At 42.5% G+C, this 27748-nt stretch overlaps 1 protein-coding gene across 2 annotated transcripts in view; it reads left to right on the forward strand.

Annotated features, from left to right (window-relative positions):
- Nucleotides 1-11850: 11850 nt before the first annotated feature.
- LOC140194928 (aquaporin-3-like) overlaps nt 11851-27748 on the forward strand; it is a 32818-nt gene continuing 16920 nt past the window's right edge. Inside the window, exons 1-3 of one of the 2 annotated variants that reach the window (XM_072252340.1) lie at nt 11851-12011; nt 19039-19165; nt 24369-24506. In XM_072252340.1, the coding sequence (XP_072108441.1) occupies nt 11904-12011; nt 19039-19165; nt 24369-24506 (373 nt within the window). In that variant the 5' untranslated portion in view covers nt 11851-11903. The remainder of the gene's footprint in view (nt 12012-19038; nt 19166-24368; nt 24507-27748) is intronic. The other variant, XM_072252341.1, reaches the window with a different exon arrangement.

The following is a 27748-nucleotide window of genomic DNA, read 5'->3' on the forward strand; positions in this document are numbered from 1 at the left end:
GGAAAAACTGAGAAGGGTGCGGGTGGGGGGGGGGTTGTAAGAAGAAATTACTGGAAGTCAGAGAATTCAATGTTCATGCCGTCAGGTAGAATAAGAGGTGTTGCTCCTCCAGCCTGAGAGTGGCCTCATTCTTGCACTCGTTCCTTATGGCCTTTAAAATAGTTTACTCTTAGTTACCAATCAAGTTCATTTTCAAAAGGTCCTCTTTCTGAAAAGGTATAATTGCAAAATTTTTCAGGTAGAACAGAACAAGAGTTTTTAATTTGCTTTGGGATATTGTAAAACAATTCAACACTATTACAGCTTGGGGCCTTGGAGTTCAGAGTTCAGTTCTGATGGCACCTGTAAGGAGTTTGTATGTGAATGTGTGGGTTTCCTCCGGGTTCTCTGGTTTCCTCCTACATCTCAAAGATGTACCGGTTAGTAGGTTAATTGGTTAGTGGTGTAGTTGTTAGCACAATGCTTTACAATACCAGAGAAAGGGGCACAATTCGCACTGCTGCCTGAAAGGAGTTTATATGTTCTCCCCATGACCACGTGGGTTTCTTCCAGGTCCCCTGATTTCCTCTCACAGTCCAAAGAGTTGGTAGTTTAGTTGGTCATTGTAAATTGTACTGTGATTAGGCAGGATTAAATCGGGGGATTATTTGGCAGCGTGGCTCGAAGACCCGGAAGGGCTTGTTCCGCGCTATTTCTCGATAAAATAAATATGTTGTTTTGTGATTAGGCTGGGGTTAAGGAAATGGGTTGCTGGGTGATGCAGCTTGTTGGGCCTGTTCAATGCTGTTTTTTTTATATGTAGGCGTCCGTTAGTCTCATGAGACCATGGATTTGCGCCTTTGGAAGGTTTCCAGGACGCAGGCCTGGGCAAGGTTGCCCACGCCACCGATGTTGTCCAAGGGAAGGGCATTAGGACCCATACAGCTTGGCACCGGTGTCGTCGCAGAGCAATGTGTGGTTAAGTGCTTTGCTCAAGGGCACACACGCTGCCTCAGCCAAGGCTCGAACTAGCGATCTTCAAATCACTAGACGAATGCCTTAACCACTAGGCCATGCACCAACACAATGCTGTATCTCGAAATAAATTAAATGACTATTAAATTCATGAAAAATGTAGTTATTCGCATGTTGGTCAAGCTGTAAACAGCAGTGAAAATGGTGAATATTTGATTTGCTTTTTTGAAAAGAATGAAAAGCAAGAATGATATACAGATAAGTTTGGATAAAATAGGTGTAAGGAAGTTTCTGAAAAGCCACCTTCAACTGGAAAAGGATCGTCAAGCTAACTGATACTTCTGTTTCATTCCCAAAATTTTTATAATTTTGTTGTTCTGTATGGCAGTTGTCAGAATTTTATTTTCCATTAAGTTAGATGCATTTGTTTCAGTGGGACAAATTTTATGTAAGCTTGTGAAGTAATTGTTAGTTAGGCCTTGGCCTGTGTTTAATGGATTTTTGAAAGACAACACCTGTGATAATGAGACACATTGTCAGTACCATATCCTCCAATGCTCGAGCTTGAACACACCCATCTGCCTGAAGGCAGGGTTTCAGCCTGTACTTAGCTTTTTGTGACAGTGTTAAGGATTTCTATATCAGAAATACCACAGATGGTGAACCATGTAACAACATTACAAAAGATTGATAAACAGAGCAGCTTCTACAGGGAGAGCGGAGTAATTAAAACGTGGGTGAAGCCATTTAGTTTTGAATTACTATTATAGTGAGGTGCTGCATAATTTCTATTTCCAAAAATAGACTCTTTCCCACTTCTCAATTATAGTTAAAGTTAAAGCTTCTTCTGATTGGCAAAAATTCAGATGTAAACATATATGTTACTTAAAAAATATTCTAACTTAAAAACCTGAAAAAAATTGAGCCTGGAAGAGGTGGCTGAAGAGATTGTGGAGGCATTAGTAATGATCTTTCAAGAATCACTAGATTCTGGAATGGTTCTGGAGGACTGGAAAATTGCAAATGCCAGGGGAGGCAGGCGGAGGAAAGGAAATTAGAGGTCAGTAAGCCTACCTTCAGTGGCTGGGAAGATCATAAGACCGTAAAACCATAAGACACAGGCCTATTAGTCTGCTCTGCCATTCCATCATGTCTGATTTATCATCCCTCTCAACCCCATTCTCCTTCCCTCTCCCCGTAACCTTGACACCCTGATTAATTAAGAACCTATAAACCTCTGCTTCCACAGATGCACTACCACAGATTCACTACTAAAGATGGACGTCCCTCAATTCTGAGGCTGTGCCTTCTGATCCTGGACTCCCCCCGCTATTGGAAACATCCTCTCCAAATCCACTCTATCTAGGCCTTTCAATGTCCGATAGTTTTCAATGAGATCCACCCTCATTCTTGAAACTCCAGGGACTACAGGCCCAGCGCTATCAAATGCTCTTCATACATTAACCCCTTCATTCCTGGGATCATTCTCCAGAACCTCCTCTGGACCCTCTCCAATGCCAGCACATGTTTTCATAGATAAGGGGACAAAACTGCTCACAATACACCAAGGGCGTTCTGAGCAATACTTTATAAAGCTTCAGCATTATATGCTTACTTTTGCATTCTAGTCCTCTCGAAATGAATGCTAACATTACCTACTTGGCCATGTATTTCCATACACTATATTTCTTCTGTTGCTTATTTGCCCAGTCCCCAAACTGTCTAAGTCATTCTGCATACACCCTGCTCCCTCAACACTACCTGCCCCTCCACCTATCTTCATATCATCCGCAAACTTGGCCACAAAACCATCAATTCGTTCTTCCAAATCATTGACATGTAACACGAAGAGAAGCCGTCTCATCACTGACCGCTGCGGCACACCACTTGTTACTGGCAGGCAACCAGAAAAAGCCCCCTTTATTCTCACTCTCTGCCTCCTGCCAGTCAGCCAATCTTCTATCCATGATCATAACTTTCCTGTAATACTATCTTATTAAGCAACCTCTTGTAACCATATAACCATATAACAATTACAGCACGGAAACAGGTCATGTCGGCCCTTCTAGTCCATGCCGAACTCCTACTCTCACCTAGTCCCACCGACCTGCACTCGGTCCATAACCCTCCATTCCCTTCCTGTCCACATATCTATCCAATTTAACTTTAAACGACAATATCGAACCTGCCTCAACCACTTTTGCTGGAATCTCGTTCCACACAGCCACAACTCTTTGAGTAAAGAAGTTCCCCCTCATGTTACCCCTAAACTTTTGCCCTTTAACTCTCAACTTATGTCCTCTTGTTTGAATCTCCCCCACTCTCAATGGAAAAAGCCTATTCACGTCAACTCTATCTATCCCCCTCATAATTTTAAATACCTCTATCAAGTCCCCCCCCCCTCAACCTTCTACACTCCAAAGAATAAAGACCTAACTTGTTCAACCTTTCTCTGTAACTTAGGAGATGAAACCCAGGCAACATTTTAGTAAACCACTTGTGCAGCACCTTGTCAAAGGACTTCTGATAATCCAAATAAACAACATCCCTGACTCTCCTTTGTCCATTTTTCCTCAAAGAATTCCAACTATAAATATTTGTCAGGCAATATTTCCCCTTGAGAAAATCATGCTGAATTTGACCTATTTTATCACATGCTTCCAAGTAGCTTGATTGTCTTCTGTAGTTTGAAGTTAATAGCTCATCAGGGGTGATTGATAAGCTCGTGGCCTAAGGAGATGCCTTTAAATTTTCTGCATAATCACTCAAAGACTTGACCTGCATGTGCATGTGATGAGAGCTGTGTAACTCATCTCCTTCTACCTTAGGCCATGAACTTATCAATCACCCATCTGTGGACACTTTCTGGAGGTCCAAGATTCGTATGCTCCACGACCGCTGGACTAAGTGTGTAAATATAGGAGGGGACTATGTTGAAAAATAAATGTTCCAGGTTTTCTAAAATTGACTCCTTCTACCTTAGGCCATGAACTTATCAATCACCCCTCGCATATCCTTGGATGTTAAGCTCCCAGCTATGATCTTCTTTCAGCCATAACTCAGTGATGCCCACAACATTATACCTGCCAATATCTAACTGTGCTACAAGAGCATCTACCTTATTCTGTAGACTGCGTACATTTAAATACCCTATAACCTCTTCAGTCTTGTATTCATCACCCTTTTTGATTTTGACCCCTGTTACACATTAACTCATCCCACTGACTGCAATTTTGCCCTGTCATCTGGCTGTCTTTCCTTACTGTCTCACTACACACTGCATCTATTTGTACACCAACTGCTCACATCCTTAGTCCTATCACTCCAGTTTCCATCCCCTTTGCTAAATTAGTTTAAACCGTCTCCCACAGCGCTAGCAAACCTGCCTGCAAGAATATTGCCCTCCCTCCCCTTGGGGTCAAGTGTAACTTGTTTTTTTTGTACAGGTTATACAGAATTACAGAATCTTCCCCAAAAGAGATCCCAATGATCCAGATACCTGAACCTCTGCCCCCTGCACCAATTATTAAGTCACACATTCATCTGCCAAATCGTCCCATTCTTACCCTCACTGGCATATAGCACAGGCAGCAATCCAGAGATTACTAACCTGGAGATCCTGCTTTTCAGCTTTCAGCCCAACTCCCAATATTCTCTCTTCAGGACCTCCTCTCTTTCCCAACATGTATCATGATTTCCAGCTGTTCACCCTCCCTCCTCAGAATGCTGTGGACCCTATCTGAGACATCTCTGAACCTGACACCTGGGAGGCGACATAGCGTCCTGGAGTTCCTTTCACATCCACATAATATACTTTCTGCTCCTCGAACGATGGAATCCCCAATCACTACTGCTCACCTCTCTCCCCTTTCTCTCCTGAGGCACAGAGACCCGATCACTGCGGCTTTGTCCTGGTAGGTTGTCACTCCGAACAGTATCCAATGTGGTATACTTATGACTGAGGGGAATGGCTATAGGGATACTCTGCACTGGCTGTCTATTCTCTTTCCTTCTCCTGACAGTCACCCAGGTACCTGCCTCCTGCAGCTTAGGGGACTATAGGAGTGAAGACCTCCCTGTAGCTCCTATCTATGAGCTCCTCATTTTCCCATTTGAGCTGAAGATCATCCATCTGCAGTTCTAGTTTCTTAACATGGTCTCTAAGGAGCGGTTACTTGGTACACTTCATGTAATGTAGCTATCAGGGAAATGGAGGCCTCCCAGAGTTCCACATTTTGCACAAACAACATATCACTATCTCCAGACTTATTCTCAGTGCATTAGCTATGTATTAACAGAATAAAAAACTTTCTAGAAACTTACTTACATAGTTATTTAGAACCTCAGCCTGTACTTGCCCAAGCCTGTTCTTGCTGAAGCCTATTGAGCCAAAGTTTGACCACGCTAACACTGGCCTTCAACAATGGCCACTCCACTTACACCTCCCTTTATTTTTATTGGCCCTGCACTGATTGCAACCCTTGAAAAGAGTGAAAGTGCAGGAACTACTTTTAAACCCTGTGCTGCGTCACCAACAAACGACCTCCCACGCTGGTTGCAGCCCACGGAAAAGAGATAAAAGCACCAGAGCTCTTTTCAAACCTTGTTCTGTGTCACCAACAAATGACCTCTTACATTGATTGCATCCTGCTGAAAAGAGCTGAAAGCATAAATACTCTTTTGAAACCTTGGGCTGCGTCAACATGAGCGACCTCTCATGGCAGAGGGGTAATTGTAGGCATATAATAAAATAGGTCAAAGTCAGCATGATTTCCTTAACGTGAAATCTTGCCTGACAAATTTGTTTGAATTTGAGAAAATAACAGGTGAGATAGGCAAAGGAGAATCAGTAAATATTGTTTATTTGGATTTTCAGAAGGTCTTTTACAAGGTGCCACACATGAATTTGCTTAACAAGAGTCTATGGTATTACAGGAAAGATACTAGCATGGAGAAAATATTGGCTGACACTCAGGAGACGAAGAGTTGGAATAAAAGAGGCCTTTTCTAGTTGGTTTTTGGTGACTAATGGTGTTCTGCAGGGGTCGGTGTTGGGACCACTTCTTTTTGTGTTATATGTCAATGATTTGGATGATGGAATTGATGAATTTGTGGCCAAGTTTGCGGATGATACGAAGATAGGTGGAGGGGCAGGAGGTGTTGAGGAAGCAGGGAGTCACCAGAAGGACTTGGACAGATTGGGAGAATGAGCAAAGAACTGGCAGACGTAATGCAGAGTAGGGAAGTGTACGGTCATGTGCTTTGGTAGAAGGAATAAAAGTGTAGGCAGTTTTCTGAACAGGGGGAAAATTCAAAAATCAGAGGTACAGGATTCTCTAAAGGTTAACTTATAAGTTGAGTTGGTGGTAAGGAAGGCAAATGCGATATTAGCATTCATTTCAAGAAAACTCAAATATAATAGCAAGAATGTAATGCTGAGGCTTTATAAGGCATTGGTCAGACTGCACTTGGAATATTGTTATCTAAAAGATGTAGTCGCATTGGAGAGGGTACAGAGGGGTTTCACAAGAATGATTCCAGGAGTGAAAGGGTTAAAGTATGAGAAGCGTTTGACAGCTCTGGGCCTATACTCACTGGATTTTAAAAGAATGAGGGGGGAATCTCATTGAATCTTATTGAATATTGAAAGGCCCAAATAGAATAGATATGGAGAGGATGTTTCCTATTTTGGGTGAGCCTAGGACCAGGGGGTGCAATGACAGAATAGAGTGATGTCTGTTGAGAAAGAGATGAGGAGGAATTTCTTTATCTGGAGGGTGGTGGATCTGTGGAGTTCATTGGTGCAGATGGCTGTGGAGGCCAAGTCATTGGAGACATTTAGAGCAGAGGTTGATAGGTTCCTGATAAGTTGGGCGCTAAAGGTTATGAGGAAAAGGCAGGAGAATAAGGTTGAAAGTGATAATAAACCAGCCATGATGGAGACTTGATGAGCTGAAAGCCTAATTCTGCTCCTATGAATTATGGTCTTATGGCCTTATGGTCAATGCACATGTACCTAAACCTCGCCAAACAATGTATGACCATTTACCTTCAAAGATCAAGCATTACAATGTTAACTTGCACTTATATAACACTACAATGAACTACATACAATGCAAAATGATTAGTGTGAACATTAAATTGAAGTTTCAACCTGTAGCCTCATAAAGAGACTAAAGACCAAAATCTTGGTCAAAAGGTGAGGTTTTATTTGGAGTATTGCACTCTGTTCCAGTTACCTCATTATAGGAAGGATGTGGAAGCTTTAGAAAGGATGCAGAGGAGATTTACTGGAATGCTGGCTGCATTAGAGGACATCCTATAAGGATAGGTTATGTGGGCCCGTGGCTAAGTGGTTAAGGCATTGGACTAGCGACCTGAAGGTCATGAGTTCAAGCCCCAGCTGAGGCAACGTGTTGTGTCCTTGAGCAAGGCACTTAATCACACATCGCTCTGTGACGACACTGGTGCCAAGCTGTATGGGTCCTAATGCCCTTCCCTTGGACAACATTGGTGTCGTGGAGAGGGGAGACTTGCAGCATGGGCAACTGCTGGTCTTCCATACAACCTTGCCCAGGCCTGCACCCTGGAGAGTGAAGACTTTCCAGGCGCAGATCCATGGTCTCGCAAGACTAACGGATGCCGAAAATATAAGGATAGGTTAGTTAGCTTGGGCTTTTCTCTTTGGAGCGAAGGAGGATGAAAAGTGACTTGATAGAGGTGCACATGGTAAGAGACATAGATAGCCAGAGACTATTCTCCAGAGTGGAAATGGCTAATAAAATGGGGCGTAATTTTGTGTTTGGAGGAGAGTGTGGGGGGTCGATGTCAGAAGTAATTTTTTGTAACATAGATTGGTAGGTGTGAGTAGCGGTCTGCCAGGGGTGGTGGTAGAGGCATACACATGACGGACATTTAAGAGACTCTTAAATGGGTAAATGGATGGAAGACAAAATGGAGGGCTATGTGAGAGGGAAGGTTAAGATTGACCTTGGAGTAGGTTAAAGGGCTGGCACAATATTGTGGGCCAAAGGGCCTGTACTGTGCTGCACTACATTCAATGTTGAGGTTAGATGGCTTTTAAGAGGGAATAACGGTGTAGCTGCCTTGGTGGAGTGATTCAAACTGGGGATGGCAAAGACCGGCACAAGTGGAGTACAAGCAACACACATCAAAGTTGCTGGTGAACGCAGCAGGCCAGGCAGCATCTCTAGGAAGAGGTACAGTCGACGTTTCGGGCCAAGACCCTTCGACAGGACTAACTGAAAGGAGAGCTAGTAAGAGATTTGAAAGAGAGAGGGGGAGGGAGAGATCTGAAATGATAGGAGAAGACAGGAGAGGGAAGGATGGGGCCAAGAGCTGGACAGTTAATTGGCAAAAGGGATATGAGAGGATCATGGGACAGGAGGCCCAGGGAGAAAGAAAAGGGGGAGGGGGGAAAAACCCAGAGGATGGGCAAGGGGTATAGTGAGAGGGACAGAGGGAGAAAAAGGAGAGAGAGAAAAAGAATGTGTGTATATAAATAAATAAATAACGGATGGGGTACGAGGGGGAGGTGGGGCATTAGCGGAAGTTAGAGAAGTCAATGTTCATGCCATCAGGTTGGAGGCTACCCAGACGGAATATAAGTTGGAGTTGTTCCTCCAACCTGAGTGTGGCTGAGTGTAAACTTCTGCTAATGCCCCACCTTCCTCTTGTACCCCATCCATTATTTATTTATATACACGCATTCTTTTTCTCTCTCTCCTTTTTCTCCCTCTGTCCCTCTCACTATACCCCTTGCCCATCCTCTGGGCTTTTTTCCCCCCTCCCCCTTTTCTTTCTCCCTGGGCCTCCTGTCCCATGATCCTCTCATATCCCTTTTGCCAATCAACTGTCCAGCTCTTGGCTCCATCCTTCCCTCTCCTGTCTTCTTCTATCATTTCGGATCACCCCCTCCCCCTTCCCACTTTCAAATCTCTTACTATCTCTTCTTTCAGTTAGTCCTGACGAAGGGTCTCGGCCCGAAACGTGGACTGTACCTCTTCCTAGAGGTGCTGCCTGGCCTGCTGCGTTCACCAGCAACTTTTACATGTGTTACCAACTTTTATGCTTTAATTAAGAAAGGAATGTCCTGTCTAATCTTCATCAGAAACCGCCTTTTGTCGAAAGCAAAAGGTGAGAAAAGTCAGGAGACATCCCTTTGTGGGTTTTGTGAGCTTCCCTGATGGAGAATGGAGAGGATCATGGGATGGGAGGCCCAGGGAGAAAGAAAGGGGGAGGGGAGCACCAGAGGAAGATGGAGAGCAGGCAAGGAGTGATTGTGAGAGAGACAGAGAGAGAAAAAAGGGGATAAAGAAAGAAAGAAAGAAAGAAAGATAAATAAGGGATGGGGTAAGAAGAGGAGGAGGGGCATTAACGGAAGTTAGAGAAATCAATGTTCATGCCATCAGGTTGGAGGCTACCCAGACGGAATATAAGGTGTTGTTCCTCCAACCTGAGTGTGGCTTCATCTTTACAGTAGAGGAGGCCGTGGATAGACATGTCAGAATGGGAATGGGATGTGGAATTAAAATGTGTGGCCACTGGGAGATCCTGCTTTCTCTGGCGGACAGAGCGTAGGTGTTCAGCAAAATGATCTCCCAGTCTGTGTCAGGTCTCACCAATATATAGAAGGCCACATCGGGAGTACTGGACGCAGTATATCACCCCAGCCGACTCACAGGTGAAGTGTCGCCTCACCTGGAAGGACTGTCTGGGGCCCTGAATGGTGGTAAGGGAGGAAGTGTAAGGGCATGTGTAGCACTTGTTCTGCTTACAAGGATAAGTGCCAGGAAGGAGATCGGTGGGGAGGGATGGGGGGGACGAATGGACAAGGGAGTCGTGTAGGGAGTGATCCCTGCAGAAAGCCGGGGGTGGGGGAGGGAAAGATGTGCTTAGTGGTGAGATCCCGTTGGAGGTGGCGGAAGTTACGGAGAATTATATGTTGGACCCGGAGGCTGGTGGGGTGTTAGGTGAGGACAAGGGGAACCCTATTCCTAGTGGGGTGGCGGGAGGATGGAGTGAGAGCAGATGTGCGTGAAATGGGGGAGATGCGTTTGAGAGCAGAGTTGATGGTGGAGGAAGGGAAGCCCCTTTCTTTAAAAAAGGAGGACATCTCCCTCGTCCTGGAATGAAAAGCCTCATCCTGAGAGCAGATGTGGCAGAGACGGAGGAATTGCGAGGGGATGGCGTTTTTGCAAGAGACAGGGTGAGAAGAGGAATAGTCCAGATAGCTGTGAGAGTCAGTAGGCTTATAGTAGACATCAGTAGATAAGCTGTCTCCAGAGATAGAGACAGAAAGATCTAGAAAGGGGAGGGAGGTGTCAGAAATGGATCAGGTAAACTTGAGGGCATGGTGAAAGTTGGAGGCAAAGTTAATGAAGTCAACGAGCTCAGCATGCGTGCAGGAAGCAGCGCAATTCTGGGCTTTTTCCCCCCTCCCACTTTTCTTTCTCCCTAGGCCTCCTGTCCCATGATCCTCTTATATCCCTTTTGCCAATCAACTATCCAGCTCTTGGCTCCATCCCTCCCCCTCCTGTCTTCTCCTATCATTTTGGATCTTTCCCTCCCCCTCCCCCTTTCAAATCTCTTACTAGCTCTTCTTTCAGTTAGTCCTGACGAAGGGTCTCGGCCCGAAACATCGACTGTACCTCTTCCTAGAGATGCTGCCTGGCCTGCTGCGTTCACCAGCAACTTTGATGTGTGTTGCTTGAACTTCCAGCATCTGCAGATTTCCTCGCGCTTGCAAGTGGAGTACAGATGTTATTGAACAGGAGGGTATAAGAGTAGGGGTGAGGCCATGGAGGAATTTGAGCACCAGGATGGGAGTTGTAAAACTAAGGCTTTGCTGGAATAAATCCACGTAGGCCTGTCATTCTAGTGGCTTTGAGTGAATGTAATTACAATAATGATGTATTTCTTCATGAGATTCAAGATTCAAGATTGTTTGGTGTCATTTCTAGTACACAAGTGTAAAGGAGAACAAAAAAATGTTAATTTGGATCTGATGAAGAGTGTAAAAAACACACTAAGATAAATAATGAAAAAAAATCACAGTAAATATAAATAGCTTATATGCATAGATCAATTATAGATACAGGCATGTCTGTACTGTACATAAGATGACTGACAGGAAATGATAAAGTCGTGGTGGTTCGGGGTATGGAGGGTTGAGTAAGTCTGTGGAAGTGTTAATCAGCTTTATTGCTTTTGGAAAGTAGCTGTTTTTGAGTCTGGTGGTCCTGGTGTAGTGCTTCTCACCAATTGCCTGATGGGAGTGGAACGAACAGGCCATGATTCTGTGGGCAAACTATGCTGGTGCTGGAAGCATGGCAGCCTTGTGGGCTGTCTCCAGCACATCCTCGGCCTGTTTTGGTCGTTGACAGAAATGACGCATTTCAGAGTCAGTTTCGATGTACATGTGACAAATAAAGCAAATCTTTAAAAAATCTAATTTCTTCCAAGATAATTTTCTTAAGCAATACTTATTTTTTATGGGTTTTGGTGTAAGTGATAGCTTGTAAATTAGCCCACGTATAATCAGAATTTATGGTGCAGCCATGAGGTACATCTGGATATTTGAATAACAGCTTGTTCCATTGAAACTGCAGTTTCAGTCAATAGACAAAAATTACTCTGAAGATTAGCATATGCCACATTGGTCTGTTAAGATATGATTGCATGCATACTGTATATTATGAACTCAATGCTCAGTGAAGGAATCCAGTGATACGCTATTGAATTTGGTTTTGTTCTATAAATTCCAAACTCCCTTGCTTTAAGACTGTGTTTATCTGGTTCTGCCTGAGGGTGTCCACAGGACTCCAAAGTACTTAAAAGCCAGAGCTGAGATCCGGTAGTTTCCAATTGCACTGCTTCAGGGTTTGCACCAAGATCAGTCCACTGAAACCTTAAATCTTCCATTCAAAATGGGAAAACAGAAGGCAGTGATTAAAAAACTTGAAAATACATTCAAAATACAGAATCTGTTGGGAAGACAATGTCTTGCAGAATGTTTAGGGACGTTAATTCTTGTGGTAAGTTTTTTTCCTTTCTGTTCTCATTTAGTACCAGTGTCAAGCACTTTAATTATTGTGGTAACTCTTTTGCAAGGTAGTATTTGATGTTGTTTGTCACCAAGTAAAAATTAGAATGTGGAAATTAAAAAGCGTTGCAAAAAGAAATTGAAATTTATATAAAAAAAGTTGCTGGAAATTGTTCCTACAAATTCCCTTGACACTTCTAACTTGAAAAACAAACATTTCTTTGTGATCAGTGAAATATTGCAAAATGAGTGTTTTTTGAAAGTTTTATAAGCATTTTGTGCTCTTTCATTTTACTTATTTAGGATTAGAATTACTTCTTAAAACAAAGTGTCTGAAAGTTTGATCTCTAGTATTCATACTCTGGTATTCATATCTCTGGTAATCTGAACATTTGGAGAGAGGAATAATTTGTGTTAAACTTTTAGCTAAAACAGAAGAGTTTAACATACTAAAAAAGCAAATTCTGGCATTTTGGTACTTTAGGTATTGTATGGAACTCAACGGGAGAATGCAAATGAGCTGGTGAAGGGAAGATAGACTTTCAGTTGCATTTTTCTGACTGTTGATTCTTCTGCGACTTTTCATTTCAGCTGTTTTTGAAAGAAATCAAATAGATGTATTGCTTCATTGAATTTTTTTAGAAATTCTTCATTAGATTGTAAACTTAATTGATAACTAGAATTAGTGTTTTCCTGTGATTATATTCCATCTTAATCAATCAGATCTGAAACATATTTTGTTAAAATATGTCAAAGGATTATTAATAAGTACCAGGCGCCTTCAGATTTTAAAACTATGCATTATTTTTGCAGATAAATAAGGTGTAAATAATGAAAAAATTAGCAAATGTACAATATAAACTAATATTCTCTAGCAGTACAAATAACATTGTTTTGGCTACAGCTAATTTTACAAATATTGGTACATGTATGAATACTTTGTCTAAATTTTGGGATATTTGAATAAATGGTGGAAATCTCAGGATTCATGTGGTTTGGATTCTTATTCTATTTATTATTAGATTACTTATCCTAGTTTCTGGAAGAGTTTATTCGAACAAACCACCATATATTCATCAAAAACACAGGAGATTCTGCAGATGCTGGGAGTCCAGTGCAACACACACAAAATGCTGGAGGAACTCAGCAGGTTGGGCAGCATCTATGGAAATGAGTAAGCAATCAACATTTTGGGCCCAGACTCCTCATTAAGACTCACATATATATTCATCAAAAGCAATAAAGAGTCTCCTGAAGGAACTCAGCGGGTTAGGTAGCAAATGAGAGGGGAAAGGGATTGTTGGCAATGTGTCTCCATGTACCGTATCATTGAATATCTCCCAATGTACAGTTCTCCCCGGATGTGAATCAATAGGTTGGCATGATAGTGCAGTGGTTAGCACAATGCTTTACAGTACAGGTGACCCAAGTTCAATTTTGCCTGTAAGGAGTTTGTACATTTTCCCCGAGACTGTGTGGGTCTCCTCCAGGTGTTCCGCTTACCTTCCACAGCCCAAAGTTGTACAAGACACTCGGTTGATTGGTCATTGTAAATTGTCCCGTGATTAGGGTCTGATTAGATTGGGGGATCGCAGAGTGACATTGCTGAAAGGGCCAGAAGGGCACATTCAGCACTATATAGCTATAATAAAATATAATAATAGTAGTTTTTTTTTACAACATGGGGAAAGTTAATTTTGCCTGGCTGATTGGTACATCTATAGGGTAATGAAGTGGGTTTTGGTAATGTGGTTCCAAGCTCACTGGTCTTCAAACTGCAGATACGCTATAGCGCTGGGTTATTGAATCATGATACCCCCGACACACAGTGGCTGAGTGGCTGATCTGTTGACAGAAGCCGTGTCAGATAAGTTGCAATAGATTTTACAGCGAGTCAGAACTGACAGCATCACTGAACAATAGCAAAGAAATGCAACAGTTCCACTGAACGGGGCAATATTAGATCATGAGCAGAGAACAGCACAGTGCAGTACAGACCCGGTGATGCCCAGAATGATAATAAATCAGGCATGATGAAATGGCAGAGCAAACTTGATGGACCGAGTGGCCTAATTCTGCTCCTGTGCCTTCTGGCCTTATGATGTTGAGCTTACCCCGGTGGTGCATTCCATGCGCTCACCACTCTCTGTGGATAAAAAACCTACCCCTGACATCCCTCCTACACGTTCCTCCAATCACCTTAAAAGTATGTCCTCTTGTATTAGCCATTTCCACCCTGGGAAAAAGGTGCAGGCTCTCCACTCAACCTATGCCTCTTATCATCTTATAAACCTCTCATTCGCTATTAATGTTAGAGTTATTGCTGCCAAGAACCTTGAAATTTACAGTGGACTTCCTTAGGGCTTTACATAAAAATAATGCCAGGATAGCCTCAGTGACTGATGAAAGAGGACAAATGGATGCATGTTCATGCATTCACATAAAATGGCTGCCACTCTGCTCATTTAGAACATGCAACAGTACAGCACAGAGTAGAACCTTGGTCTATGCTACAATGAAACTAATCCAAACTAATCCCATATGCCTGCACATGGTCTGAGAGGAGTTTCTTCTCAAACTCTGTAGGTATCATTCCCAGATTTCCTACTTCCAGCAGGGTGTGATGACCAGCAATAAAACCCCACAGAAAACCACAAGCTGATATGACCCAGTGTAATGTCCATTCATGAATAGTAAATGATGCCCGTACGTAGTGAAGACTAAGGGTTGGGGAGGGATTGGTATTAGTGGTGCTGGTGGGATGGTTCTATCTGTACGAGTGATCTTTTAGGTGAAGAGTGGAATCAAAATAAGATGCTGGCTAGTCTGAAGGCAAAATTGAAACAACAGAGGTAACACACACACAATGAAACAGCTGTGTTGTGACAAAGCTCCCTCTGTAGTTGGCAATGTGGTGTCATTCACAATAACCCATGCCATTAGTTTTGATCTCTTTGCTGAAACCATTGCAATTGAGACAAGGCACTTTGCTTGTTTGCTTTCCTTATTTTCTCCATGAGGAAACTTCTTAGGAAGGCAGCTGGCAGTCTTCTGAAGAGATTTGAACTTCACAGAGCCTGTCTAAGCACACAGGACCCTATGCATCCTGAAAAATACTGTGCATCCATGGAGGAATCTGACGTGAAAGCAGAAGAGCACAGAAAGCCGGGCCTCTTTTTCTGTCCTGTTTAGTGACCCTGCTCAGGCACTTCTGCCTTTGAAATATGCTGGTTCAGCAAAAGCACTGTCTCAAACAGTCTCATTAATGCTGGAATGTCCGCTCTGGTGCTGTTGTGGAAATAGCCAAATGCACACCATTGGAAGGAGTTGGCTGGATTGTCTAGATGACTGGCAAAGTAAAGCCACATCCTTGATCAACCTCAAGCCTTTACAAAGCCATAGCTCTCAGTTCTCTTCAGTAACCCACCCAAAATGCCAAAGGAACTCAGGTTGGAGGAGCAACACCTCATATACCGTCTAGGTAGTCTCCAGCCCCTTGAAATGAACTTAGAATTCTCCAACTTCCGGTAATTCCCTCCCCCTCCCTTCCCCTATCCCTATTTCACTCTACCCCCTCCCCCAGCTCCCTCATGGTTCCGCCTCCTTCTTCTACTACCCATTGTTTTCAGGGCTATGACGTCAATGCCTCCCCTCCCCCACCCCTTTGTCTTTCAAATTACTGGTCTATCAACTGACGCGACAAGCATTCTTCAAATCCTTCCCCATCTTTCATTCTTCAGTCCTGACAAAGGGTTCCGGCCCGAAACGTCGACTCATCGTTTCTGACTGATGCTGCCTAACCTGCTAAGTTCATTCAGCGTACTGAAAGTGTTGCTGAAGGAACTCGGCAGGTCTGGCAGCATCTATGGAGAGGAATAAATAGTCGATGGTTTAAGCCAAGACCCTTCATCAGAACTGAAAAGACAAGGGGGAAGGTGAGTCAGAAAGCTTCTTCCTCCTTTCTTTCTAGTCCCGATGAAGGTTCTCTTTCTGAAATACAGTCTGTCTATTCCTCTTCATGGATGCTGTCTGACCTGTTAAGTTACTCCAACATTTTGTGTGTGTTACTCTGGAATTCCAACAAGTGCAGAATCGCCTGTGTTCTCATCTCTTTACCCATTTCTTCCAGTGCAGCTCCTTCCATGACTTTGCTCTTGCACAGGTCTAACACTTAATATTCTTGCTCTCAATCAATCACTCTTCATTCTCTTTAAAACCAATCTCTTAAGCACAGGATTTGAACTTATCTCTCATTCTTTGAGCAAGCAGTTTTATTCTTTCGTCTCTGTGAAGTATTTAGAGATGGTTTTCACTCTATTACAAACATTATATAAATTTGACTTGTTTATCCTAGGACATAAAATATATAAATTATTTCAGTTATTTTTATGAACTGCCCCAGGTGGCAATCCAGTTGCTTGAATAACTCATCTTTTTTTTCCCTCTTGGAAAGGGACTTAAAGGTTATTTCCAGTGCTGAAAAATATCTTGAATTAAGTAACTGTCGTTCCTCGGTGTATTGTATTAATAGAATCAGTATCAGAATCAAGTTTAATATCAGAGTTAAATGTCAAGAAATGTGTTTTGTGGCAGTAGTATAGTGTAATACTTAACAAAAAAAAAGATTATAACAAGATATATTTATCCTCAAGTAAGTAGTGCAAAAGCAGAGAGAGAAACAGTAGTGTTGATGTCCATTCAAAAATCTGTAGAAGCTTTTCTGAAAATGTTCAGTGTATGTCTTCAGGCTCCTGTACCTCCTCCTTGATGGTAGTATTGAGAAAAGAGAGGTGATGGGGTTCTTATTGATGGTTGTTGCACTTCTGGAGCATCGCTGTTTGAAGATGTCTTCGATGCTGGGGAGTGGCTGAGTTTGTAACTTTCTGCAGCTTTTTCTGATCCTCTGTGGTGGTCCCTCCATACCAAATGGTGATCCAACCAGTTAGAATGCTCTCCATGGTACTTCTGTAGAAATTTGCTAGAGTCTTTAGTGACATGCCAAATCTCCTCAAATTCCTAATGAAACATAGCTGCTGTCATGCCTTCTTTGTAATTGCTTCTTCTTCGGCTGTCCATCGATTTTCGATGTTGACTGAGGCCTGGGCAAGGTTGTATGGAAGACCGGCAGTTGCCCATGCTGCAAGTCTCCCCTCTCCACGACACCGATGTTGTCCAAGGGAAGGGCACTAGGACCCATACAGCTTGGCACCAGTATCGTCGCAGAGCAACGTGTGGTTAAGTGCCTTGCTCAAGGACACAACACGTTGCCTCAGCTGAGGCTCGAACTAGCGACCTTCAGATCACTAGACCGACGCCTTAACCACTTGGCCACACGCCAGCACTTTGTAATTGCATCAATTTGCTGGGCACAGGATCGACTTCATAGATATTGACATCCACTGGGCAGACGGGCAAAACTTCAGGGATTGTTTATGACTGAACAACTAGTTAAGCCCATTAAAACCACCTGGTAGGATAAATATAACACAAATGACAGAATTCTGTCCACTGCGTTCCAGATATTTTTCTAAGCCAATCATTCATAGGGTAAGCGGGAGATTAAATAGATTAATGGGGGAAGTTAAAGTAGTAGTTACAGCACATTATGCCCTTGGTCTATGTAATGTAATGGCAATACTGAGGCCCAAGTCTGACTATATAAACAGGACAAGAGAAACTGACCCAGAGCAGTCACAAGCAGAGATGGTTTGTACTCATACAGATGGAGAGAATGAGTGACTTAACTAAAACTCAAGAAATCAAGATTGAGCCTGGGAGACTGCAACATGCCCAGAGTAAAGAGAAGGAGGTGTTCCTCAGTTTTTAAATTGGATCTTACGTGCTCAAGGTGACCGGAATGTCACTAGATGAACTTCATCCATTTTAAATGTGAAATTTAAAGCATTGAAATCTCTGCTTCAGAATCAGAATCAGAATGAGGTTTAATATCATCGACATACATAATGAAATTTGTTGTTTTGTACAGTGCAATACATAATAAGCAAATTATAAATTGCAATAGGAAATATATATTAAAAATAATTTGATAATAGTGCAAAATGAGGGCAAAAAATTACTGAGGTAGTGTAGATAGGTTTATTGTCCATTCAGAAATCTGGTTGTGGAGGGGAAGAAGCTGTTCTTAAAATGTTAGAGTGTGTCTTCAGACTCCTCTGCCTCCTCCTTGACAGAGTCCATGTCCTGGTAAATTATTGATAAGCTGATAAATTGGTTTATTATTGTCACTGTGAAAAACCTGTGTACCATTCTTACACACCAATTTATTACAACAGTACACTGAGGTCAAACCAGAATCAGATTCAATGTAAGACAGTAAGAGAATGCAGAATAAAGTGATACTGTTATAGAGCAAGAGCAGTGCAGGTAGAAAATGGCACAACAAGGTAGATTGTGAGGTCAAGAGTACATCTTATTGTATGAGTAAACTGTTCAATGGTCTTGTGTCAGCGTGAAAGAAGTTCTTAAGCTTGGTGGTATGTGTTTACATGGATTGGAAAGGTTTAGAAGGATACGGGCCTATTGCAGGCAAATAAGCACATATACATCTCAACTGACAGAGAACAACTGAAGCTGAACAACAGGAATTCTGCAGATGCTGGAAATTCAAGCAACACACATCAAAGTTGCTGGTGACGAAGGGTCTTGGCCTGAAACGTCAACTGCACCTCTTCCTACAGATGCTGCCTGGCCTGCTGCGTTCACCAGCAACTTTGAACTGAAGCTGAATAAGGGTTTTGGCTCTGTCTTTGCTGCTGACTTCAAAACCCTCCATATGTATGTACATTAAGAATGTTCTTGCATAAATATGGAGTAGAACCTTCCTCAATATACTACATCGTGTGTACTGTACTCCATTGGCCACATCCTGGTAATAAAAAGAGCCCCATAACTCAGACTGTTCCTCATTATGAAAGCAAGTCAGAAGAATGTAAAGAGAAACAACAAATATTAATGACAAATAGACGATGCATTATACTTTCCATTTCTTCTCCTGACAGCTATTTGGTTGTGGAGCTTTAGCACAAGTTACCCTCAGCAGGGGTACACACGGACAGTTTTTGACGGTTAATTTTGCCTTCGGTTTTTCGGTGATGCTGGGTGTGCTCATAGCTGGCCAAGTGTCAGGTATGTCTACATATATTTAATCTCACCTTCTTTCTGTCTCTGTCTGTCTGTCTGTCTCTCTGTCCCCCCCCCCACATACACACATACAAACACACATGCGCACACACACACACACACACACACACACACACACACAGCCCTTCTCTCTCTCAGGGTGGCCACAGGCACAGTGGGTTGCATCATTTCACAATGAATTAGAATGGTTGGAGGAAGAGACAGTAAAAAGTAGGAAGGTGGATAAAAGGATGTAATGCTGAGGCTTTATAAGGCATTGGTCAGACTGCACTTGGTACTGTGAGCTGTTTTGGGCCCCTTATCTGAGAAAAGATGTGCTGGTATTGGAGAGGGTCCAGAGGAGGTTCACAAGAATGTTTCCAGAAATGAAAGGGTTTAAGTATGAGGAGAATTTGATAGTTCTGGGCCTGCACTCACTGGAATTTAGAAGAATGAGGGGAGATCTCACTAAAACCTATTGAATATGAAAGGCCTAAACAGAATGCATTTGGAGAGGATGTTTCTTATAATTGGGGCATCTAGGACCAGAGAGGATAGCCTCAGAATAGAGAGACATCCAGTTCAGAACAGAAATGAGAAGGAATTTTGTTAAACCTGAGGTTGGTGAATTTGTGGAATTCATTGCCATGCATGGCTGTGGAGACTGTTGTGTATTTAAAGCAGAATTTAGTAGGTTCTTGGTTAGTCAGGGCATCAAAAGTCACAAGGAGAAGTCAGGAGAATGAGGTTGAGAGGGATAATAGATCAGCCCTGATTGAATGGAGAAGCAACTCGATGGGCCAAATGGCCTAATTCTGCTCCTATATCTTATGGCCTGAAAAGCACTTCCTCTGAGAATGAAAAAAAGGATTGGATATGAGGAAGCAAATGTTGAGTCAAATTTTTGAACAAATTATAAGAGAAATTTGTAACCCCAGGTATGAAATCATAACAATTTAGTAGCTGTGTAGGAATTATTTCAGTTGTTAAATTTATAGTATCCCTAAAGACATGATGGGAGGAAAAGCTACTTGAATGCCTTTCTGTCTTTTTCCTTTGTGTGATGATTGAGTGCTGACCCGTGTCAGTATGTGTGCAACTTTCTTCAGAGTCAATATTCAGTATCCTGTTGTATTTCCTTATTTTCCTGTAAATGCCTGCAAGAAAATTAACCTCAAGGTAGTATACAGTGGTATACTCTATGTACTTTGAAAATAAATTTAATTTGAACTTTGAAATATCCATAAGATAGTTGCAAACTGGATAAATAGTAATAAGTGGATAATTGTAAACTATAATATAAACTATATTATAGAGTGCCATGGTAGCATTTAGCCAGCCGGTGGTATGATGGCTTCCGAACTGGACTTTGAGGCAAGTGGTCCCAAATTTGAATCCTGCTGGCTCCTTGCACGCTTACCGTCTATGCTGGGTTGGGTATCGAGCTAGCAACTCAGCCTCGCAAAAAGAAGCATAGGTCGCGCCGGATGCGTGATGTTATTACAGTTTGGGATCAGAGTTCAAAGTTCAATTCCGACACTGCCTGCAAGGAGGTTGTATGTTCTCTCTTTGACCCTGTGAGCTTCCTCATGGTGCTCCTGTTTCCTCCCAAATTTCAAAGACGTACTGGTTAGTAGGTTAATTGTTCATTATACACTGTCCTGTGATTTGGCTAGGGTTAAATAGCTGGGTTGCTGGGCATTGTGGCTCATTGGGCAGGAAGGGCCTGTGGTATCTTTAAATAAAATGAATAAGACAAATTTAAAAAAAACGGAGTTGCAACTAATTACTCAGAAATTTGTGGGCAAAGTTTTTGAAAGGTACAAGAAATTAGAATTTAACAACAGGTGTGTGGTGTAGACATCCTTGTAAGCAGAACAAGTGCTATACATGCCCTTACACTTCCTCCCTCACCACCATTCAGGGCCCCAGACAGTCCTTTCAGGTGAGGTGACACTTCACCTGTGAGTCGGCTGGGGTGATATACTGAGTCCGGTGCTCCCGGTGTGGCCTTCTATATATTGGCGAGACTCGATGCAGACTGGGAGACCGTTTCGCTGAACACCTACGCTCTGTCCACCAGAGAAAGCAGGATCTCCTAGTGGCCACACATTTTAATTCCATGTCCCATTGCCATTCTGATATGTCTATCCACGGCCTCCTCTACTGTAAAGATGAAGCCACACTCAGGTTGGAGGAACAACACCTTATATTCCGTCTGGGTAGCCCCCAACCTGATGGCATGAACATTGATTTCTCTAACTTCCGTTAATGCCCCTCCTCCTCTTCTTACCCCATCCCATATTTATCTTTCTTTCTTTCTTTCTTTATCCCCTTTTTTCTCTCTCTCTCTTTTTTATCTCTCTGTCCCTCTCACAATCACTCCTTGCCTGCACTCCATCTTCCTCTGGCGCTCCCCTCCCCCTTTCTTTCTCCCTGGGCCTCCTGTCCCATGATCGTCTCCCTTCTCCAGCTCTTTTTGCCAATCAACTGTCCAGCTCTTGGCTCCATCCCTCCCCTTCCTGTCTTCTCCTATCATTTTGGATCTCTCCCTCCCCCTCCCACTTTCAAATCTCTTACTAACTCTTCTTTCAGTTAGTCCTGATGAAGGGTCTCGGTTTGAAACGTCGACTGTACCTCTTCCTATATATGCTGCCTGGCCTGCTGCGTTCACCAGCAACTTTGTGTGTGGTGTTAGGGCACTGTTCCGTCAAGGTGTTGTCAAACCCTATTTGATTTCTTGATACAAGTATACTGTTTTAATCAGCAAATATATTTTGTGCAGTGTTCAAACAAGTGTCCAAGTGTGTGAAGGAAGGGTACTGCTCACTCAGACATCCAAACTGAGTAGGTTACAGGGAAGGAAGGGAAGAAAGAAAAGAAATTGAAATGGCGGGGGGTGGGGGGGGGGGGTGGAATGCTGTACAGCCCCAGCCAGCGATCAGCATTTGGTGGTTCAATACCCGCCACTGTCTGTAAGAAGTTTGTACAGTGTGTTCTCTCCGTGACTACATGGGTCTCCTCAAGGTGCTTCGATTTCCTTCCGCAGTCCAAGGACATGATAGGGTTGGTAAATTGTGGACGTGCTATGTTCGCACCAGAAGCATGGCGACACTTGCAGGCTGGCTCTCAGCACAATCTTCAGACTTTGTTGGTCACTGATTCAAATGACACATTTTACTGTGTGTTTTGATGTACATGTGACAACTAAAGCTAATCTTTAATCTTAATCTTTCAGTGCACAAAATTGTCAAATTGTTTTGGAAAATAAGTTCCATTGCAGGACTGTTGTTTTTCTGTCTAAGCATCTGAATATTGCTAATTCTCCAAGTGGTATGTGATTACAGCTATTTTTGGGTTAACCACATCTGTCCCAACCTAGAATTTTGATCAGGTCACATGTACCATTACAACGCAATTTCCATGTCAGTCTTGTGTGGGATGATGTTGTTGCTTGCTAAGTTCGATCACTTTCTTCTGAGGTGCATTTTTATTTCAAAGTTCAAAGTAAATTTATCATCAAAGTACATACTGTATACGCCACCATATACTCCCCTGAGATTCATTTTCTTGCGGACATTAAGAAACACAATAGAATAAATGAAAAATTGCACAAAACAAAGATGGACAAACAAACAATGTGCAAAAGACAACAAATTGTGCAAACACAAAAAAGAAAAAACCTGAACTAATAGTTATAATAATAATAATAATAAATATTGAGAACATGAGTTGTAGAGCACCCATGTTCTCATGAAAGTGAGTCCCCAGGTTGTGGAATATATTTTAGAAGGCTGATACCCTTGCAGTAGTGCTGTCTTGAGAGGGCCTCCTGAAACATGTTGATATCTAGCTGGGTAGGTAAGCTTTGATTCTTTAACTCCTTGACCTACTTGCTCTCCTCAGTCCCTGCCCCTTTTACCCCTTGCTTCCAACTTTGCCTTGCACTCCTCCTTGAAGTCATGAATCAGTCTCCAGCATCCACTCACCCATCCAGACTCCCCCCCCACAGGGCCCTAATGCTGTGAATTACCATCTCCATTGGGGTGCTTGTCATTACTACCCACGTCCTGACCTCAAGCGCTCCACCACCAATGACCCTCCAGCCCTGGACTAGATGATGTACTTTTCTCTTGAAGTTCCACAGTACAAAATTTGTTGCAATAGGTCTTTGACAAGAGCCACACAATGCTTTTAGTGGTACATGCCAGCTTTCAGGCCAGGTTCAAATATGCAAAAAAGCCACATGGCTCATAGTGGCTGTGTCCTCTCTTTGAGGTTGCTGTCTTATTAGTCCCATTGCCAGTTCACTTCCTTTAGGTGTGCAATATTCTCTCTCTCCATTCGTACCCTTGTTATGCTTGACAGTCCTTCCGCTATACTTTTGGCCAACAGATTACAGCAGCTTGTAGGGTAGTGCAGCACTTCTTCTCTCCTCACACCTAGATCATTTTCCAGCTCACCTAACTCTACAGACTCATTGGTCTTTTTGCCAGTGGAAGCAGTTTCCTAAGATTAAAGATTTAACTTTATTTGTCACATGTGCATCAAAACAGCAAAACACTGAGAAAGGATTCATTTGTGTCAATGACCAACACAGTCCAAGTACGTGCTGGGGGGCACCAACATAGCATAGCCACAACTTACTAACCCTCACCTGTATGTCTTTGGAATGTACAGAGCAGAGCACCTGGAGGAAACTCACACAGTCATGGGGAGAACGTACAAACTCTTCGCAGACAGCGGCGGAAATTGAACCGGAATTGCTGTTCGCTTGTGCTGTAGCTGCTACACCAGTGTGCTGCTCCATTTTGCTGTTCATTATCTTCAGGATTCTTAGTGACCTCTTAATCTTCCCTGCTCAGAAGAGGAGCACTCCAGCTTCCCCAGTCTGCCCACGTTACGGAAAGATTTCCTGCGTTAACATCTCAATGACAGGGATTTCCTTGGGGATTTTCTTGTTCTGTCACCAGAACTTCTCTGGATTTTCTGCTACGCTACATGGGCCTCTGAGGAAATACGCAGCCTCTGCTACTGTGGAGTGAAATATTGTACGAGGAGCCACATATGAAAAATCTAAAAATAGAAAACCAAAACAATCTGAGATTAATCTTTTTATTGGGTTCATTGGTAATTTAACACAGTGCAGTTTTGGCATGCAGTACAAAATATTCATTTATTTGCTGTGGTGCTTTTGCTGCCCATTTAGGAGCTCACCTGAATCCCGCTGTGACCTTCGCCATGTGCCTACTTGCCCGTGAACCCTGGATAAAGTTTCCTCTTTACTCGTTGTCACAAATAGTTGGTGGCTTCCTGGCGTCAGGCATTATCTTTGGTTTGTATTTTGGTGAGTTGCTTATTTCATTTAATATCTTCTTTTGCAAAAAAATGTGCATTATAAGTAGAAGCAAAAAACTTCGGGAAAGATGGTAACCGTAACATGACACAATGCTGTAACCTAACCAACGTTTTGTAAGGTTGTATTAACACCTCCCTACATTGCAAGTCTGTGCCCTGGTGAATGAAGGGAAATATTGAATACGCCTTTTTTCCCCATCCTAAATTCTTTGGGCTAAGGTCCTGCTGGATCTGGTGATATTTATCCAGTGACTCTTTGGAAATCAAGTATGAGACATAAGACTTGGTGATTATGGGTGCTTTACAAAGTGTTACAAGAACAAAGGAAAATGACAGAGGTAAAAAAGTTGTGGTCATCTCATACTCATAATAACATTCCAGTGATGACCTCTATAATAGTCACATTCAAGTGGTGTGACACCTGCTGTGGAAAAACGAAGAAGCTTCTAGAAAATTCAGAATCAAGGAGGAGGTATGGCACTTCCTTGTTTGAGAAATTATTTTTATGCTTCACAGATAACCCCTCTGTTATATTGGTGCAGCAGGGACTATAAGGCTAGATGGAAGGAAATAGAAATTGGATTGATTGACAGCTAACCATATAACAATTACAGTACGGAAACAGGCCACCTCAGCCCTTCTAGTCTGTGCCGAATGCTTACTCTCACCTAGTCCCACCGACCTGCACTCAGCCCATAACCCTCCATTCCTTTCCTGTCCATATAGCTATCCAATTTCACTTTAAATGACAATATCGAGCCTGCCTCTACCACTTCTACTGGAAGCTCGTTCCACACAGCTACCACTCTCTGAGTAAAGAAGTTCCCCCTCATGTTACCCCTAAACTTTTGCCCCCTAACTCTCAATTCATGTCCTCTTGTTCGAATTTCTGCTACTCTCAATGGAAAAAGCCTATCCACGTCAACTCTATCTATCCCCCTCATAATTTTAAGTACCTCTATTCAGTCCCCCCTCAACCTTCTACACTCCAAAGGATAAAGACCCAACATGCTCAACCTTTCTCTGTAACCTAGGTGCTGAAACCCAGGTAACATTCCAGTAAATCTTCTCTGTACTCTCTCTATTTTGTTGACATCTTTCCTATAATTCGGTGACCACAACTGTACACAATACTCCAAATTTGGCCTTACCAATGCCTTGTACAATTTTAACATTTCATCTCAACTCCTATACTCAATGCTCTGATTTATAAAGGCCAGCTTACCAAAAGCTTTCTTCACCACCCTATCCACATGAGATTCCACCTTCAGGGAACTATGCACCATTATTACTAGATCCCTCTGTTCTACAGCATTCTTCAATGCCCTACCATTTACCATGTATGTCCTATTTTGATTAGTCCTACCAAAATGTAGCACCTCACACTTATCAGCATTAAACTCCATCTGCCATCTTTCAGCCCCCTCTTCTAACTGGCCTAAATCTCTCTGCAAGCTTTGAAAACCTACTTCATTATCCACAATGCCACCTATCTTAGTATCATCTGCATACTTACTAATCCAATTTACCATCCCATCATCCAGATCATTAATGTATATGACAAACAACATTGGACCCAGTACAGATCCCTGAGGCACACCACGAGTCACCGGCCTCCAATCTGACAAACAGTTATCCACCACTACTCTCTGGCGTCTCCCATCCAGCCACTGTTGAATCCATTTTACTACTTCAATATTAATACCTAATGATTGAACCTTCCTAACTAACCTTCCGTGTGGAACTTTGTCAAAGGCCTTACTGAAGTCCATATAGACAACATCCACCGCTTTACCCTCATCAACTTTCTAGTAACCTCTTCAAAAAATTCAATAAGATTTGTCAAATATGACCTTCCACGCACAAATCCATGTTGACTGTTCCTAATCAGACCCTGTTTATCCAGATAATTATATATACCATCTCTAAGAATACTTTCCATTGATTTACCCACCACTGACTTCAAACTTACAGGCCAACCTGTAAGTTTGGTTAACCTTTTTTAAACAATGGAACAACATGAACAATACGCTAACCTTCCAACACCATCCCCGTTTCTAATGACATTTGAAATCTTTCTGTCAGAGCCCCTGCTATTTCTACACTAACTTCCCTCAAGGTCCTAGGGAATATCCTGTCAGGACCCGGAGACTTATCCACTTTTATATTCCTTAAAAGTGTCAGTACTTCCTCTTCTTTAATCATCATAGTTTCCATAACTTCCCTAACTGTTTCCCTTACCTTACACAATTCAATATCCTTCTCCTTAGTGAATACTGAAGAAAAGAAATTGTTCAAAATCTCCCCCATCTCTTTTGGTTCCACACATAGCTGTCCACTCTGATTCTCTGAGGGACCAATTTTATCCCTCACTATCCTTTTGCTATTAATATAACTATAGAAACCCCTTGGATTTATTTTCACCTTACTTGCCAAAGCAACCTCGTATCTCCTTTTAGCTTTTCTAATTTCTTTCTTAAGATTCTTTCTACATTCTTTATATTCCTTGATCACCTCATTTACTCCATGCTGCCTATATTTATTGTAGATATCTCTCTTTTTCTGAACCAAGTTTCCAATATCCCTTGAAAACCATGGCCCTCTCAAACTTTTAACCTTTCCTTTCAATCTAACAGGAACACAAAGATTCTGTACCCTCAAAATTTCACCTTTAAATGACCTCCATTTCTCTATTACATCCTTCCCATAAAACAAATTGTCCCAATCTACTCCTTCTAAATCCTTTCGCATCTCCTCAAAGTTAGCCTTTCTCCAATCAAAAATCTCAACCCTGGGTCCAGACCTATCCTTCTCCATAATTATATTGAAACTAATGGCATTGTGATCACTGGACCCGAAGTGCTCCCCAACACATACCTCCGTCACCTGACCTATCTCATTCCCTAACAGGATATCCAACACTGCCCCTTCTCTAGTTGGTACCTCTATGTATTGCTGCAAAAAACTATCCTGCACACATTTTACAAACTCCAAATCATCCAGCCCTTTTACAGTATGGGCTTCCCAGTCTATGTGTGGAAAATTAAAATCTCCCACAATCACAACCTTGTGCTTACTACAAATATCTACTACCTCCTTACAAATTTGCTCCTCCAATTCTCGCTCCCCAGTAGGTGGTCTATAATACACCTCTATAAGTGTTACCACACCTTTCCCATTCCTCAGTTCCACCCAGTTTTCCTCTACAGGCCTCAGTAGCTGACAAAGGAT

Source organism: Mobula birostris, chromosome 3 (genome assembly GCF_030028105.1).
Source record: "Mobula birostris isolate sMobBir1 chromosome 3, sMobBir1.hap1, whole genome shotgun sequence".
NCBI lineage: Eukaryota > Metazoa > Chordata > Chondrichthyes > Myliobatiformes > Myliobatidae > Mobula > Mobula birostris.